This window comes from Pipistrellus kuhlii, unplaced genomic scaffold (genome assembly GCF_014108245.1).
Source record: "Pipistrellus kuhlii isolate mPipKuh1 unplaced genomic scaffold, mPipKuh1.p scaffold_m20_p_10, whole genome shotgun sequence".
Taxonomy (NCBI): domain Eukaryota; kingdom Metazoa; phylum Chordata; class Mammalia; order Chiroptera; family Vespertilionidae; genus Pipistrellus; species Pipistrellus kuhlii.
In genome coordinates, this window is record NW_023425405.1 from 53,245,331 (window position 1) to 53,263,556 (window position 18,226).

At 39.1% G+C, this 18,226-nt stretch overlaps 1 protein-coding gene across 1 annotated transcript; it reads left to right on the forward strand.

Moving 5' to 3' along the window:
• Positions 1–690: 690 nt before the first annotated feature.
• Positions 691–5,936, forward strand: YAE1 (YAE1 maturation factor of ABCE1). The gene is made up of 3 exons (XM_036429794.2): positions 691–882; positions 2,311–2,432; positions 5,333–5,936. Exons 1-3 carry the CDS (start codon positions 754–756, stop codon positions 5,760–5,762), a joined length of 681 nt encoding a protein of 226 aa, XP_036285687.1. The 5' UTR covers positions 691–753; the 3' UTR covers positions 5,763–5,936.
• The last annotated feature ends 12,290 nt before the right edge of the window (positions 5,937–18,226 follow it).

The window sequence follows — 18,226 nt, forward strand, 5'->3', positions numbered from 1 at the left end:
TTTATCCAATTCCGGAGACTTTGCTTTCTCCCACCTCCCTATTCTACCACCAATGGATTTCATGTAACCCCTCAGGCCTCCTCCTTTGGGGGTAATGCATAAAATGAAGCACAAAGCTGCCATTCTCTGGAGCATTTTCCAAATCCTTTGAGCTTTTGCTCCCCAGCAATTGTTGTCAGTTTGGCTCAAATAAACTTTTAAATATTCTCTGCAGCCGAAACCCGTTTGGCTCAGTGGATAGAGCGTCAGCCTGCGGACTGAGGGGTTCCAGGTTCGATTCTGGTCAAGGGCATGTACCTTGGTCACAGGCACATCCCCAGTAGGAGGTGTGCAGGAGGCAGCTGATCCATGTTTCTCTCTCATCGATGTTTCTAACTCTCTTCCTCTGTAAAAACTCAATAAAATATTTAACATGTATAACATATATTATATTATATATTATGTAATCTATATAAATATACAATAGTATATATAAACATATATTATATATATTAAAATGTATGTTATATATATAAATATTCTCTGCAGTTTTAAACGTTTCTCAAGTTGGCAGGCCCTGGAACACCAGTAAGGGAGGGGAAAGCTCCCGCAATTAACCAGGTCCCACGGGCCCGCCCCGCCCACCTACACTCCCTCTGCGCATGCGCGGCGCCCCACGCCCGGCCAGTCGGGACTCGGGTCCTCCCCGCCCCTCAGACCGGAAGGGGCTGCAGGCGCTTCCTGCTGCTCCCGGGGCCGCGGGGTTGCCCAGGGATGTCCTGGGTCCAGGCAGCCCCGGCGATCCGGGCTGGCGGCGAGGAGGGGGAAGTGTTTGACGAGGAAGCAGACGAGTCGCTCCTGGTGCAGCGGGAATGGCGGAGCCAGATGCGGAGACGAGTCCAGGTGAAGCTGCGGGGCGCGGGCTGGGGAGGAATCTCGGCCTGACATGAGCGGCCACAGGGGTTTGGCCTGGCCCAGGGCGGCCCGCATGCTGCCAAGATTTCCCTTTAATGGGTTTCTTTAAGGCGTGCGAAACCGCAGCGCGCCTTCCTCTGCGGTGGACGCCGGTCCGACCGCCGCAAACTGCCCAGACTTCGCCGAGATCGGAGTGTGCGAGGGTCGCAGGGAAGGGGTGGGGGATGTATGCCCTGATTGCACTAATCATGGCTGTCAGAGGACTGTACACCGTGTACAGGATTGCCTGAGTGGGGAGGAGCCTGAAGTTAGGGCTGATGTTAATCCATGTGCGTATGTGGGATCAGTGCGTGTGAGGATGTTGTCAGAGGGCTGTCAGGGGAAGAAATAGGGAATACTGGCGACTCGGGGAGGAAGTGTTAGCGTTGGGTTTTTTTATTGGTTAGGTGTGATTTACCCATCTCTGATTTGTCTCACTATTCATGAGATGAAGCTTAATGCCACGCCCCCAATTTCCAGGTGGAGCGCTCCAACTATCCATTGCAGGACCAAATGGTGAGGTCCACTTCCACTCACTACCATCGCCAACGGTTAGATTGCCCTGAGTCTGCCTTTGTTTAATGTTTCAGCCAAATAATTGCTTAGCCCAACAGCCATGTTGTCAGTTTCAGAAACGCTGTGTGTGAGGCTGGGGCATCTTCTGGGTGCTGTGGCAGCAGAGAAGACGCAGGACAAAAATCCATGCCTGCCGTGAACTTGCAGTTTAGCTGAATTCAGATATCAAGCAAAATTTCTAAAGCTAGATTTCTTATTTTCCTTTTGCTGAACCGATTTCCTCTTTCCCTGCGTCAATTAATTATCCAAGGCCTTTGATAACACTACTTACTGCCTTGTTTCCTCACCTACCCTACCAGTCCAGTCATTTGCAAAAGGGGCCAGGCATGAAATTCTCTATGTAGCCTTTCTGTGAAGCCATTGCTAACATAGGATGTTCAATGGGATAGTGACTTCCCAAACTTTTGACATATGTGTACCTCTTCTATAATTTTCGTAACGCTGAGTACCCCTCGTACTCATGAGAACGCAGAATTAGGCGCAGCTAAGCACGGTGCAGTGCATATCCCCACCAAACTCCGGTGCAACGCGTACCCCCACCAAACTCTTCCCGTACACCTGGGGGTACGCCTACCACACTTTGGGAAACACTGGTAGACCAATAATACATTTACATGAGAAGTATAGTCTGGTCTACTTTGTGTAGCTACGCCATATGTTTTAGAACCATGATATTAAATAACACAGGAAAAGCTTGTTTTCATTGATTTTTCTAAATTGATTCTATGACTTTCCAGAAAAACCTACAGTGGTTCACTTGATGTTCGTTTCAGCTGCAATTCTTCATTGCTTATTCTTTAGGAAGGCTATAGAGATGGACTACAGGCTGGCAAAGCAGTTGCCCTTCAACAAGGCTTCAATCAAGGCTACAAAGAAGGTGCAGAAGTCATTATAAACTATGGACAACTCAGAGGGACATTGAGGTAATTTTTAAAACTTAGATCTGGAGTCATTTTAACCTCAGGGCTACTGGGAGATTTTTTTTTAAATGGTATCTAAAAACCAAGTGTTTAAACGAAAGTGCTTTTCCTACTGTTAAATCCACAAGAGAGCTGCAAAGAGAGCCTTCAAAAAGTCAAGATTGCCCTAGCTGGTTTGGCTCTATGTATGGAGCGTCGGCCTGAGGACTAAAGGGTCCTGGGTTCGATTCCCATCAGGGGCATGTACCTTGGTTGTGGGCACATCCCCAGTAAGGGTTGTGTGAGAGGCAGTTGATCGATGTTTCTCTCTCGTCGATGTTTCTAGCTCTATCCCTTCCCCTCCCTCTCTGTAAAAAAAAAAATATATATATATTTTAAAAAAAAAAAGTCAAGATTATCAGTTCATCCACTTTAATATGTGACCAGGTCTCCTTTATAGCAAAGAAAAGATAGGAAGGTGTATATTTTTCACTACCTGAACTATCACCAGTTTACACTACGTGGCCATATTATTATGATCTCTGAACACACAATAATCTGGCCACTCAGTGTGTATATATATGTGGTGGGTGTGTGTGTGTTTGTTTGTGTGTGTGTGTGTGTGTGTATTTGAGGCCCGGTGCATGAATTTGTGCATGGGTGGGGTCCAGCCAGCCTGCCATGGGAAGGGGACATGGGCAGTTGGCCAGCCTTGCCTGCTGGTCAAACTCCAAGTCAAAAGGACAATTTGCATATTAGCCTTTTATTATATAGGATAAACACTGAGTGGCCAGATTATTATTATGCATTCAGAGATCATAATAATCTGGCCACTCAGTGTATATAATGCAAACATTGGACAAAAAAACTAATAAAGCTTGTATGTTAGTCAAAACCGGTTTGGCTCAGTGGTAGAGCGTCGGTCTGCAGACTGAAAGGTCCCAGGTTCGATTCCGGTCAGGGGCATGTACATTGGTTGCGGGCACATACCCGGTAGGGGGTGTGCAAGAGGCGCTGGTCGATGTTTCTCTCTCATCGACGTTTCTAGCTCTCTATCTCCTTTCCTCTCTGTAAAAAATCAATAAAATATATATTTTTTTTAAAAAACTTATATGTTAGTTTATCAATATATCAGCCAGTAAAGTAGACCTTAATACAAATAGTATTAGAGGTAATATATATGTGATATATATATGATACATGTATAAACCTAGCATAAACATGCTATATATTACACTGAGTGGCCAGATTATTATGTGTTCAGAGATCATAATAATCTGGCCACTCAGTGTATATCTAGAGGTCATTTAAAAGATCTTCAGGTTTTGAATAAAGCTTTTAGTCTTGCACATGTGGCAAAACACAGCATGACAAAAGTCTATACTAGAAGTACATAATGAAAATTATAGTTGGTAATAGAGAAAAATGATCCCATTTACTTTAGTCCTGAACATCTAATACTTGTCAAGATCCACAGCAGTAATGGCATATTTCAGAGCCAAGTGGCCAAACGGCACATGGAGCTTAATTGCCCTCAATAGAGAAAATGCAGCAAAGATGGTTTTTAAAAGGGTAGAAAATAAGTTATCAAAACAACAAAAAATGTGTTGTGTTTAAGGTTTTAGAAAATTCAGTGGTAAGAATCAGAATATGTAGTATATTACCATAGGAAAATGATCATCTTCATCTTTACATCAGGTTAAATCTTTTATAAGCTAAGAAAGCTTATTGCTAAATCTTTTTCATCAATTGATTCCATTTTAAAACATCATTACTTTCACAACCATTTTATGCCATGATTATCTGAACAATCTGAACTATCAAAAAACAAAAGTACTATCTGTACTAAAAAAGTAAAGAAAAATATTTCTTACCCTAACTGGTTTGGCTCAGTGGATAGAGCGTCAGCCTATGGACTCAAGGGTCCCAGGTTCAATTCCGGTCAAGGATATGTACCGTGGTTGCAGGCACATCCCCAGTAGGAGGTGTGCAGGAAGCAGCTGATTGATGTTTCTCCCTCATCGGTGTTTCTAACTCTCTATCCCTCTCCCTTCCTCTTGTAAAAAATCAATAAAAAATATATCTTTAAAAATATATATATTTCTTAGGAATAGAATGATTTTTACCTTCTTCAAGAAAATCATTAGTTAGCTCAGCAAACAGTGTCTACTTATAACAAAGTTGGGAAAGTGAAGTTGCCTAAAAACTTACTTCCCTAATCTTCGGTTTTAATGGCAAGCAACTGCTGCATATGATTAGAACAATGTGATTCTCAATCTTGGCTGCACCTTGATATCAGCTAGGCAGCTTTAAAAAATAATACCCCTAGAGATTCTGGTTTAATTGGTCTGGGGTATGACCTAGATCTTGATAGTTTCAAGAGCTCCCTACATTATTCTAATGTGCATCCAAGATTGAGAATCACTAGTTTAGAAGCTGTTTGATGTCTTTAAAGGAAAAACTAATTTTCCTGGTCTCTCTGTCTCTCTCTCCCTCCCTCCTTTCCTCCCCCTCCCTGCCCCCCCCCGCCCACCCTCTCTCTCTCTCTCTCTCTCTCTCTCTCTCTCTCTCTCTCTCTCTCTCACTCTCTCTCTCTCTCTCTCTGTTGTATCCCTCTTCAACATAAGCTACACAGTCATAAGGGGAAAATCTAAAATGAGGAGAAGTGGATGTACATCTGTGAAGGAGGGGTTATGATATAGAAAAGTTTATATGGTTAAGCCCATTTGTTTAATTTCTGTTGAAAGATATATTTTTCAATACTATTTTGCCATTATTACTTTCTTTATTTTGACTTGCATTATTTTTATTAATTCGCTTTTGCATGGTGTTATCTAGAAAAGAAAACGTAGCATAAAAAGTTCTAAAAGCCTATGATTGCTTAATTTTTTCCCTATTTAACTCTTGTTTATATTTTCATTCAGTGCTTTGCTCTCCTGGTGTCACCTTCATGATAATAGCTCAGCTTTGATCAGTAAAATAAATAATCTTCTGGATGCAGTTGGCCATTGTGAAGAGTATGTGCTCAAACAACTGAAATCAATCACCCCACAGCCGAATGTTGTAGATTTATTGGACTCCATTCAGGACATGGACCTTTGTCATGTTTCTCCAGCTGAGAAAAAGATTTATGAAGCTGAAGATGAAAGACTCTGTGAAAATAATGCTGAGTTTAACAAAAGCTGTAGCAATAGTCTTAGCGGGGTAGGTTGTCCATCTTTAGAATGTTGTGGAACACAGGAGCATACACATTCTGAAAACCCAAGCCTCACTTGGATTTTAGAACAGACAGCTAGTTTGGTAAAACAGCTGGGAGTATCGGTAGACATATTACAGCACCTCAAACGACTATGAAAATTATCTTCACTTTTCTGGTGAAAATAATGTTCAGGACATTCCTTTGGGCATTTTGTTGCTTAACAAGTTTACCGAAATTTGTACTGGTTTCTCCATTGAACACTTCGCCAGCCTTCGTGGAAGTTTGAAACATCTTCAGAATTAACACTATTAAATGTAATATAAGCCTTTTTTTCTCTGTCACTGGTAATTTTTACAAAGTTTATTATATGATTAGAAATTCCAGTTATCATTGTCATTTCCAAATTTCTGATCAAAACCATTTTCAGACTCACTAGCAAAAGTGAATCAAACATTTGGTAAGGACCTAATCCTATTCTCTGCACTGTCACCATCAGCTAGGACCTCATTTCCAACTAGTCAGACCAAGGTTACCAAATATAATGGCTAACATCATAAATAGATAAGCACACAAAGATATGTAGATAATATATTGAAAATAGGAGGTCATAAGCCTAAGAAACTAAAGACATGTTTATACTGATGATTAAAAACATGGAATATATACTAAAATCGATTTTAATTTAATGTTAATTAAAAGTAAAAACAATACTGAAAAATACAGAAAATACATTTCATGCTCAAGTACTACTTAGCCTTTCCAAGTATTTAGGAGTTAGTTTTGCCTATCAAATGTGGCAGAGGCTCTACTTCATATCCTCTTAGGAATAAAACACTGGAATCTCTAACTTGTAACAATATTCTTAGTCTGGCATAGATAAAATTATATTCAAACTTTTGTTCCAGGACCTAAGCGTATAAAATTATGAAAAGGTTTTTCATCACTTGGTTGCCTAAAACATTTTATGTGAGATACCTGACTTCAGAGACACCCAAACAATTGCCCATCCTGATAGCCTTCATTGTTTTTACACTAAAATGTTTATCTACAATCTACTCTAAAAAACAGACATCCTGGGATAGTAAGAGAAATTGATAAAATATGTCTTTTAAGAGATTAAGAAAATGTACTACTGTGATCTTACAACCTCCAAAGTTCACAGAACAGTAAGGAATTGAAACAAATTTGAAATCAGAACATCATACAGTTTTTCAGGATTTACAGTTTTTCAGGATTTAAACATTTTATTGATTTTTACAGAGAGGAAGGGAGAGGGATAGAGAACTAGAAGCATCGATGAGAGAGAAAACATCAATCAGCTTCCTCCTGCACACCTATTGGGAATGTGCCCGCAACCAAGGTACATGCCCTTGACCGGAATTGAACCTGGGACCCTTGAGTCTCCAGACCGAGGCTCTATCCACTGAGCCAAACCAGTTAGGGTGACAGCTGGGTTTTTAAAAGTATGTTTATCTCCAAATGTAGGGAATATTTCAAAGATTTACTAATTTTTTTCATATATAGATGCAGCAAAAATCTTAAACCTTCATGGAATATTTATTATAATCAGTTTCTAAAGTCATCATGTTGCTCTGCCCTGCATATTAGATATGAAATATCTGGTAATACATCTCAAGAAAGACACTGAGTAAAAAAATGTCATGAGTGTATCCAATTTTGAGATTTTAAAGGGTTCATTCTGATAAGATTCCCTGAAGATAACAGCCCTTGCCACCATTGGAAATGGGCTTTTGTGGAGATGTTCATAGGAAAAATCAAGAAAATTAGTTGAGTTGACAGGGCTTTTGGATTGAAAATATTCCTTAAACTTACTTTGCCTTTTAAAAAGCACAGAAGTTCCTGGAGTGCAAGGAATATTAGTGGTATGCTCATTATTCCTATATTCTATGAATGTGAGGCTCTACTATTTTTTCCCCTTTTTTTGTTTGTTCATTTTCCTTTTGTGTTTTTGTTTCTTTGATTACCGTATTTTCCGGCGTAAGAAAATACAGTATGTGAACCTCCTTTAGAACCAACCAGAGAGAGGGAAAGAAACCTTCCTCACCTTGTGTGTTGTCCCACATGTAGGCCTGACAAGTTTTGCCGGAAAAGAGCCCTGACTGATCATAAATGCAAGGCAAAATTGCCCCAGGACAGGCAGCCAGAGTTTTAAGGCCTGGGACACAGTCATTGGGTCTGGTTGATAGAGCTCCCTTAAAAACAGAACTTTCAGCTGGGACCGGTTTGGCTCAGTGGATAGAGCGTCAGCCTGCTGACTGAAAGGTCCCAGGTTCGATTCCAGTCGAGGGCATGTACCTTGGTTGTGGACACATCCCAGTAGGGGTTGTGCAAGAGGCAGCTGATTGATGATTCTCTCTCAGCGATGTTTCTAACTTTCTATCCCTCTCTCTTCCTCTCTGTGAAAAATCAAAATATATTTTTAAAAAAACAGAACTTTCATCTCACGTATATTATTTCTAGATGCTGATATATCTGGCGTTTTGTTGTTTTCCTAAAGGTGAGGGTGAAGAAGCCCATAATTCTAGGCTTTTCTGGCATTTCATTTGCTAGAGCTGCTGAGGCCGCCAAACTTTTTTGTGATTGACAGGAATTGGGCGACTAAATTCACCTACCTGAATCTTTATTTCATTTATATCCTAACCCTGCTTATTAACTGCTTGTGGTAAACCAAAATGAAGGCTTTGAACCAAATCCAAGTTGCGGTCCTCACCCATCTTCAAACAAATTAAAGGTTTGTGTTCCAGTCTAAGGGACTGAAGATATATTGATATATATAGAAATAGAGTCTAACTTAATTCTAATTCATTCTTAATTTCAGACCAATGAAGTGAATATCATATGCTATGTTAATAAACTATCAACCAGACTTCTTGCACACCAGAAATTCTCAAAGCTCCATCATAAAGGTACTTCACAATCAGTTGGCTCTCTACTGCCTTTCCCCAGCAACTTACTCCTCTTCCTCATTCCTGGCTGTGCTGCCCAGAATACTAGGAAAGGAGTCTTGTCACTGTCTCAACTTGTTTTCTTCCCGTGCATATTCCTCAGCTTCCCATTCATATTGCTTCTGGCTATGGTCACTGGTGGCCAAAGTCACACGGCTGCCCCTGACTTACTTTAGTTCTATCACTTGTCTCCATCACTGGGCATGAACCATCTCTACTTTCATAATCCTTCCTTCTACAGCAGCATTTTTTCTTATTATTATTACTACTTATTTCTACTGGACCAGTTATACACTTGAGTTTTTCTAGGCCCAAGCAACATTGTCATTCTGATCTCATCTTGCCTCCTGCTCCCTGATACACACATTATGGATTATCATTATGGATGATAATGCAATTTGGATAATTCCCAACTTGCAATATTACTCATTGCTGACTATCCTGCCCAGAATACTTTTCCACATCCCTCCTTACCAGAAAAGTCCTATTTATCCTTCAATTACAGCTCAAATTTCAATTGAGTGAGTTACTCTTCCCAGTGTTCCCTCTGCATTGTTTTGAGGATATCAGACTTTTGTTTTGTTTTGTTTTTGTTTGTTTGTTTTTTCAAGAAAGTGCCTTATTAATTGTTACATCACCAGTACTTAGCACCATACCCTGTACATAGATGCATAGGTTGTATTAGGTGAGATAAAAACATATTTAAGTGCATCTACCAATGAAAATAAAAAATTTAAGATTCCAAAATACATCATGTTATATTTTTTACTTTAAAAAACAAAACATTTTGTTGCCTTTTTTAAAATGTTTATTTTCATTTTGCATGTTAATGAAAGTCCACTTCTACAAATTGTCTTATACCAGGCTAAATTATAACAGGCAATCGTATTTATCAATCACTAAAAGAATTGCACTAATGAATAATAATACAACAAATATTTAAAGATACAAAATTATGCTTATAGTAAAGTTTTACATAATAAAGAACAGAAGGAAACTAAAAAAAAAACTTGAAAGAACACCAAAAAATATTATTTTTTATCAGGATGTCTGGTGCATAGTATCTAATAACTGTAAGAAGGAGTTGAAAGAAATAGAAGAATGGAAAAGTAATAGCTAACACATGGTGTTAACAATATGCAGGCGCTATTCTGAAAACTTTACATATATTAATTTGCTTAATCCTCATAACCCTATCAGCATAACTATTATGTATCCCCATCCTAGAGATGAGGACACCGAGACACCGAGGAGAAATTGGGTAACTTGTCCATTTCACAGCCACCAAATGGTCCAGTTGAGATTTAAAGCAAGACAAATCTAGCTCCACAGTTTGCTTAGGATAGAGGCACACAAAATAGTGACAGTAGCAGTCATTGTGTTTAGTAGAGGGACTATGAACTATATTTTCCCCTTGTTAATTTCTACTTTTGTGCACTTTTCAAATCTAACCCAGTCACAAGTATTGTTTACAATGTGTATATTAATCAGCAGCTACAAAGGACAAAAAAATTACCAAAAGTTTGTTTACTATCCATCTAGAAAAAGAAATACCATTCCCTATTGGAAGAAGAGAATCTTTGTCATCTAGGAAGTGGTATAGAAAGGTGTCTTGAGCTTATACAGAAGCCAAATTCTCCTTGGATGCCTTAGACTTGCCATACTCTTTCTGGAGAGGATAATTTGTGTCACTCATTTTGTGATGCTTCTTAGCTCTCATAAACTATTTAACTTTCAAAAACAGACGTTAGCTCATTACTTACAAAGATATGTATTGCCAAAAAGAGCCAAAAGTCCTTAACATAACCAAACTCCATTTTCTTGTCCTATAAATTGTCTGATCTTTCCATAAAGTAGGATAACAAAGTAAGATCAGAACTACCTACAATGGATTCAATTCTGCAAAAGTTAAATCCTGGTGCGTTCATGCATGCCTATGTAATACACCATCCAGAGAGGCGCTGGAGTTCTGGGTCATATTGCCGAGGAGCTGCTAAATTCCTTCAAGGCCACTGGGTGGTGCTGGTGCATCCTGATTTGTAATGTGCTCTTTGCTGAGTTTTCATGGTCACAAAGACAAAGGCCAGTGATTATTCCTAAAACTGTGCCAAACAGTCATTTGTCAGGTTGGGTGGGTGAGGAGTTTTCTGAGGTACATCCAAAAACTCAGGAAATTAGGGTACCCTTCATTTTTTAATTCTGGGATGAGAATTTTTCTAAAGCAAAGAAACCAATGAAAAGGAAACCCATTCACACACACACAAAAAAAGCACATTTTATTCTCTCCAAACCCTGAGGCCTAAAAATAAACACCTAGAATCCAAATTATACAGCCTTTAATCAGAAATAACATAAAATTATAATTTCACATGCTTGAAGCATCTTTGTCAGGCAGGACTGTACCTAAAAATAAACATTAGTCTCTCTCCTCTCTCTCTCTCTCTCTCTCAACTCTTTCTCTCATCTTCAGAAAACTAGATCAAAACTTTCAGCACAGCCTAGCCCATGTAGTTCAGTGGTTGAGTGTCAACCCATGAACAAGAGGTCTCCATATATTTAAATTAGTTACAATTTAAAGATATGAAGAGACAAGTTATCTTGGAAACATATTAAATATTTCATAACCCTTCTATTTTAGTCTACAAATAGTTTGCCTCACATCAAATACAACTCATTCCAACTAATATTTAAGCCTATTTCCCTATGAATTGCATAATCACCATTATATAATATTGCCTTGTTATTTATAAAATAATTATATGATTCTGTAAGGAATTTTTAAACAAATGATTTATCAAATCCCTTGTAATAATAAGAGAGATTTACAACAATAGTACTGACAGTTCTTGGCAATAGATGAAACTGGACTGAAATGAGGGCATACTGTAAATAACCTGAAAATAAAATACCTTTCTTTTTCTTATTTGGAGGCATTGCAAAATACGTGTGTGTGTTTTTTTTAAATCAGATCCTAAAATAATCAGGAACTCTAATTTGTGGTTATAAACTATACTGTGAAACATCACATTACACTTAGGAACCTTCAATGATGAAATCATTTATTTGTTAAAAACTAACCATAGAAAATTTAATTTGTTAGCTGTACTAGAAATTACTGACATTGAGTTAATATGGAAGGAAAACTCATTTAATGAATTTAGACATTTAAATTTCAAGTGGGAGCCAATTAAACTATGTTTATTTGAAATCACATCGCTTTGCTATTCAAGGTGCCAAATAATATATTGTTAGTCTGTGTTTTGTCATCTTATAGGCCTGTGTGAGGTTCAGATGATAGCTGGAATCTGGCACAGTGTTCATTATCACCCCATTCATTCATTTCTTCCAGTATGCTAACACGGGCCTGCGCTCAGCAGCAGTGAGGTCAGAGATATGAGCCATGTTCACTCAATTGCTCACAGGCTCTGCCTCTTCACTGTGAACCTGAGACTTCTCACCTCATCACAGTTTACTGCTGTCTCCAAGGAGGTAGCCAAGGGACAACTGCAAAAAGTCAGGTAGAGTGAGTGGCCATTGACAAACGTTCAAAATTGATTGAAAGAATGAGCAGATATGCTGACAAAGAAGAACCTTAATATAGCTTTTGGTCTGCTACAGCAATGTATGTATCAAATCAAAGATATCCCAAGAAATTTTATCTAAGGAAATAAATAGTTGATAAACACTTTTATGCATGGATTGACCCTCAAGTTGGCTGACTCTGAGGCTCAACCTTGACCATCACATGAGAACTTTTGTGCAGATGCTGACCACCTAAAGCAGAATTTACCTTACCTGTGTTTGGTGCCTGCTGATATCACCCTTTAGAAATATTGCTTGTAAAGCTAATTAGATTCTGCTCTGATGTTATCTGATGCTGGCCACTGGGTGTGTTGGTTCTGGGTCTCTTGGGAAGGAATCTGGTGCAGGCAAATGTAAGATGCCCTAGGCAACCTGTTTCTAGCTACAAGTGATCCAGTTTGTGGCTATCTCTTCAAGGTCTGAGTGTGTGAAGGAGGGAAGGATGAAGCTATACACCAAGACTGGCTTTTACCAGCACCAAGCTCGGGAAAGGTCAGTAAAAATCTCAAGGCACTCGGAAATCTGCCTCTGCTGGCCTTCATCTACTTGCTGCTCTTAGGCTCAGTCACTAAGAGCCGCTGGCAGTACTCATATTGCTTGAGGTAGGTTCACAATGAGTCACCAGGTTGGGGCAAGTGGTTGTTCCGTAAGGGGGAATGCTGGGCAGGCATCTGGGAAGACTGTGTTGTGGCCTCCAGGCAGATCCTACTCATAGGGGAGTGTCCCACCCAAGAAAGATGGCATCTGAGGTATAGAAAAATAATTCAGCACAGGGATCCTGGTGCCTGTCCCTTCAGCTCTCTCTCTTTTTTTTTTTTTTTTTAACTCAAAGTCTTTATATATTTTTTTAATTGATTTTTTACAGAGAGGAGGAGAGAGGGATAGAGAGCTAGAAACATCAATGAGAGAGTAACATCGACCAGCTGCCTCTTGCACACCCCCTACCGGGGATGTGCCCACAACCAAGGTACATGTCCTTGACCAGAATCGAACCTGGGACCTTTCAGTCCGCAGACCAATGCTCTACCACTGAGCCAAACCAGTTTGGGCCCTTCAGCTCTCTTGCCAGAAACACAAGCCCCAGACCCTGCTCATGCAAATCTAGTCTGCTCCACTCCTCCTTTGCAGGGGCCCAAGGTGAATGGCTGTGAGTGAAGTTTTGTGTGTCAGCCTTTTGAGAGGGCACCTGTGTCTCTAGTGGACTCTCATATCTCCTTGATGAACAGAACCACTAATTTTCACAGCCAGATGTTATATGGGCACCTCTTCCTGGTGCTCTGGACTGGGAGCCCAGCTTAGAGTCTAGACTCCATGCTTCTCAGGGGGAATCCCCTTAGCTGAAATATTGCTCCAGAACTTCAGCCACTTCCCATGAAAGCAGGGCCGGTCCTTTTTATGACTCCGTTCTTCCTATCAGTCTAGATATGGCTTCTTCTGTGAGAGCTCTCTTCAGCCAGTCTTCAGTTGGTTACTCAGGATGATGATTCTTTAATTTGGTTGTAATTCCAGTTTGGTTTTGGGAGAAGGTAAGTGTAGCTTCTACCTATTCCACTGCCATCTTGATCTCTTGTAAGTGAATATTTTAATCAATTCATTATTTTTTAAAAATATATTTATTACTGAGAGTATAATTCATTTTTTAAATCTTCCAACTTCTCATGCTATTTATATGTTTGTCATGCTTTTAATAAAAATAAAACTATTAAAAATATGTTTTCAACATTCTCATAAATAATACATTTTTTAAAAGTAAATTGGGCCTTTCAGTCTGTTATATGATCTGAACATTGTTTTTAAAATGTGAGGCTAAATCTTCTATATTTAAATTTTTATTTCTCTTAATTACTGAAAATAAGAGGATAATCAATTTTGATCATTAATTCTGTTGTGAGCCTTTTTGTTTTCCATAATTAAAGGTAATTTACTAAAGTGCCTGACGTCTCTGTAACAAAATGCCCTCCTGTTTGCCAGGATGCCTACCAAGGGTGATTTCAGAAATGTGAGTGGCAGCATCTACATCAGTAACAAAGCTACTGCGATCAGCCAGCATTTAGGGAACTGCAGCCTTGTTTCAGGAAGCTCTGCTTGGAGGCAGTAGGCAGATGAAAAGGTCACGTATCACCACAAGACATAAGACAGTGACTCACCAAAATCCCCTTTCCAAACCTTGGAATTTAGAGACAGATAACACCTGACATTTGTCACTAGTAAAATATCTATGTGATTATAGAAGCAGGAGGTTCCAAACACAAAGGAATATAATTACAGCTCACCCCATCAATGTGAAAATTTGTGTATATAAATGAATTATTAATGAATATATACTATGTAAGTTTTTAGTATTTTAAGTATTTATAATGACACTGTATTAAGTACTGTAAACCATAATAGCATAGTTAACATCATAGTCAGTCAAATATAACTTAAATGTTAATCATTTTAATTACTGGAGATATTTTTTAAAATACATTTTATTGATTTTTTACAGGAAGGAAGGGAGAGGGATAGAGAGCTAGAAACATTGATCAGTTACCTCCTGCAAACCCTCTACTAGGAATGTGCCCTCAACCAAGGTATATATGCCCTTGACCGGAATTGAACCTGGGACCCGTTAGTCCGCAGGCCAACGCTCTTATCTACTGAGCCAAACTGGTTAGGGCACTGGAGATATTTTTAAAGAAATCATCATTTACATGATCTGAGTTGTTATGAAATTAAATGATAAAATAATGGTGCTTAGTGAGCACTTAAAATGTGTCAAATACTGGCTAAGGGATTTACATAGACTGTTATTTTATTCTCATTAAGAGATAATATTATTCCTATTTTCCTGATAAATAGCCAGTAAGATTGAACCCATATCTGCCAGACTCCAAAGCTTGTCCTCTTAATTACTATGATCTTTAGAAATATCCTCTCGGGTCTTTACAGTGGAGTGCCCACTTTGGCTGTTTACAGAGCTTAATATAACACTTGCATTGGCTGCCTTTCTTTCCCTTTCTTCTCTCCCTACTTCTCGACTGTTAAGCAAAAAAAAAAAATTTAACTTGCTGAACTGAAAGCCTTTTTAAAAATAAGGGTTAGGTCATTGCTAGCAAAACAAAAACAAAAAAATACCGGTCCTGAGTCATGGAATCTAAACTACCAGCAGTTTGGCTAGGTAGGAAAGACATGTCCAACACCCAAGAGTTTTGCAAGCACTTCGATGCACAAGTCATTCAGGAGGAATTTACGATGGCTGCTGGGGTTGGGAGACAGTGAAGCAGGGCTGCTCTGCAGCAGAGTCTGCAGCACAATGAGGTAAGTTCATGTGTGAAGATGTGGAGCTCCTGGAGTTCCCAGGGGCCTGGCTGTTCCCTCTTTTGTGTAATTGCAGACATAACCACCTGGAAATTAATTTTAAATTCCAACAGATATAAATGTCCGTGAAAGACTGTTGTCAGAGTTGGCCCACAGCTATTAACAGGCTGACAGGAAGGTGACAGTATCGGGAAGTACAGATTAGTTCTTAGAAAATAGTCATGGAGATGTAAAGTTCGGTACAAGAAATATGGTTATTAATAACATAATATTAATAACTAGAGGCCCAATGCACAAAATTTGTGCGCTCAGTGGAAGGGTGGGGTCCCTCAGCCTGGCCTGTGCCCTCTTGCAATCCGGCAGCCCTCGGAGGATATCTGATGGGCCTAAACCGGCATTCGGACATTCTTAGCGCTGCCACGGAGGTGGGAGAGACTCCCGCCACCGACACTGCACTTGCCAGCCGTAGGCCTGGCTCAGGGCTTCTGGCTGAGCGGTGTTCCCCCTGCGGGAGTGCACTGACCACCAGGGGGCAGCTTCTGCATTGAGCGTCTGCCCCTGGTGATCAGTGCACATCATAGCAACTGGTGGCTCTGCTGTTAGGTCTGTTTGTATATTAACCTTCGGTTATATATGATAACCTTTGGGTACTGAAAATATCAGGGGAACATTGTAACGGATATGTCTAACCACTTTGTTCTATACCTGAAACTACAATAATACAAGATAATATTGAATGTAAACTGTAAAAAAAAAAAAGATTAAAATATAATCTGAAAGTCCAAGAGCACCTTGATAGCAAATTATATAAGCAAAACAAAGCAGGTATATGAAGACAAACAAGTGTTTAAAAAAGGAAATACAACCACAGTTCTCTGTTTGGCTCTATAATGAACAATATTTACATCATCATCATGATATAAACATTCATTATTGGTTTATTAAGAATAAGGATGTTGCCGAAACTGGTTTGGCTCAGTGGTAGAGCTTCGGTCTGCGGACTGAAAGGTCCCGGGTTCGATTCCGGTCAAGGGCATTTACCTTGGTTGCGGGCACATCCCCGGTAGGGGGTGTGCAAGAGGCAGCTGGTCGATGTTTCTCTCTCATCGACGTTTCTGGCTCTCTATCACTCTCCCTTCCTCTCTATAAAAAAATCAATAAAATATATTTTAAAAATAAATAAATAAAAGCGTTAATTACCAAAAAAAAAAAAAAAAGGATAAGGATGTTACCAAATTGGAAGGAATGGAAAAGTGGAGGGGGTTGTTTATAACAGAGCCAAATCATTATCTATCAAACTGAAAGTCAACAGATAATGTTTACAGCTGATAAGAAATGACAGTGCAAGCCCATTATTGAGAAACATGAAGATAAATACTGGGGAGGGGAGGGAAACAGTATAAAAGTTTAAAAGGGATTTCAATATTATTTTATCTTTTTATTTACAGTGTGTGTATCAGTTTGATAATGATTTATTGTGGTAGGCTGAATACTGCCCACACCCAAAGATGTTTATGTCCTAAAATTTTGGAACCTGTGACTATGTTACTTCATATGGCAAAAAAAAGAAAAAAAAATACTTGGTAGATGTGATTAAGTTAGGATATTTAAATCGAGAAATTATCCTAGATTTTCTCATAAACCCAGTGTAACCATAAAAATTCTTATAAGAGGGAGGCAAGAGGGGCAGAGTCAAAGAGGAAATGTGATGATAAATCAGAAGTTGGAGTGATACAATTGCTGACTTTGAAGATCAAAGAGAGCCATGAGCCAAAGGATGTGAGTGGACACTCTTTGCTGGAAAAAGCAACTAGGATTCTTCCCTAAAGTCTGTAGTAGTAACACAGGCCTGCCAACAATCCACGTGAGACTTCTGAGCTTAAAAACTGTAAAATAATAAATTTGTCTGCTTTAAGTCACTAAATTTGCGGTAATTGTTACAGCAGCATGAGAAAACAAATACATTTATTTAGAAAATAGATAAGAAAAAATAGAACATGCTAAGACATGAATTATAGAAACTTACCAGCTACTGGCAAAAGTTCAAAATGAAGGAATAAATTAATCTGAATTAGAAAGGTATCATTTGAATATGATTACATGATCACTTATTATGCATTAGGACAAGGTTAGGAAACTAAAGGATAGTCATATGCGAGTCAATGCTTAGCCACATTCTAATATTCTTTCCCGTATATATTTTTCATTATTCCTCCTTCCTTTTTTTCTTCCCCACTCCCTATGTATCTTCTTTCTTCCTGTCACTGATATACAGTTGAGATAACTGTCTGGCTTCCAGTCCAGTGATTCTATCATATCCTGAAATGGTCCCTCTATCAGTCAGGGTTTTCCAGAGGAACAGAACCAATTACATAAAGAGGAATTTATTTTAATGAATTGGCTCATGTAATTGTGGGTGCTGACAAGTCCCAAATCCATATACTCATTGGGCAGGCTGGGAACTCAGCAGGCGTTGCCATTGCAGACTTGAAACACAATTTTCTCTTTTCCAGGAAATCTTTGTTTTTGTTCTCAAAGCCTTCAAATTCGACCCACATTATCAAGAGTAATCTCTTTTACTTATCTTGATTAACATAGAGGGCACTTTCCCTCATAATTTTTTTGGCCATGATTCATTCATTTAAAAATAATATTGATCTAATATAGGGCGATTACAGTACACAAAACAGATCTAATTCCTGCCTTCCTAAGAATTAATAAAGTGTGATGTGTGCCAAGAAAAGTACAGAGCACAAAGGGAGCTCAAGCTT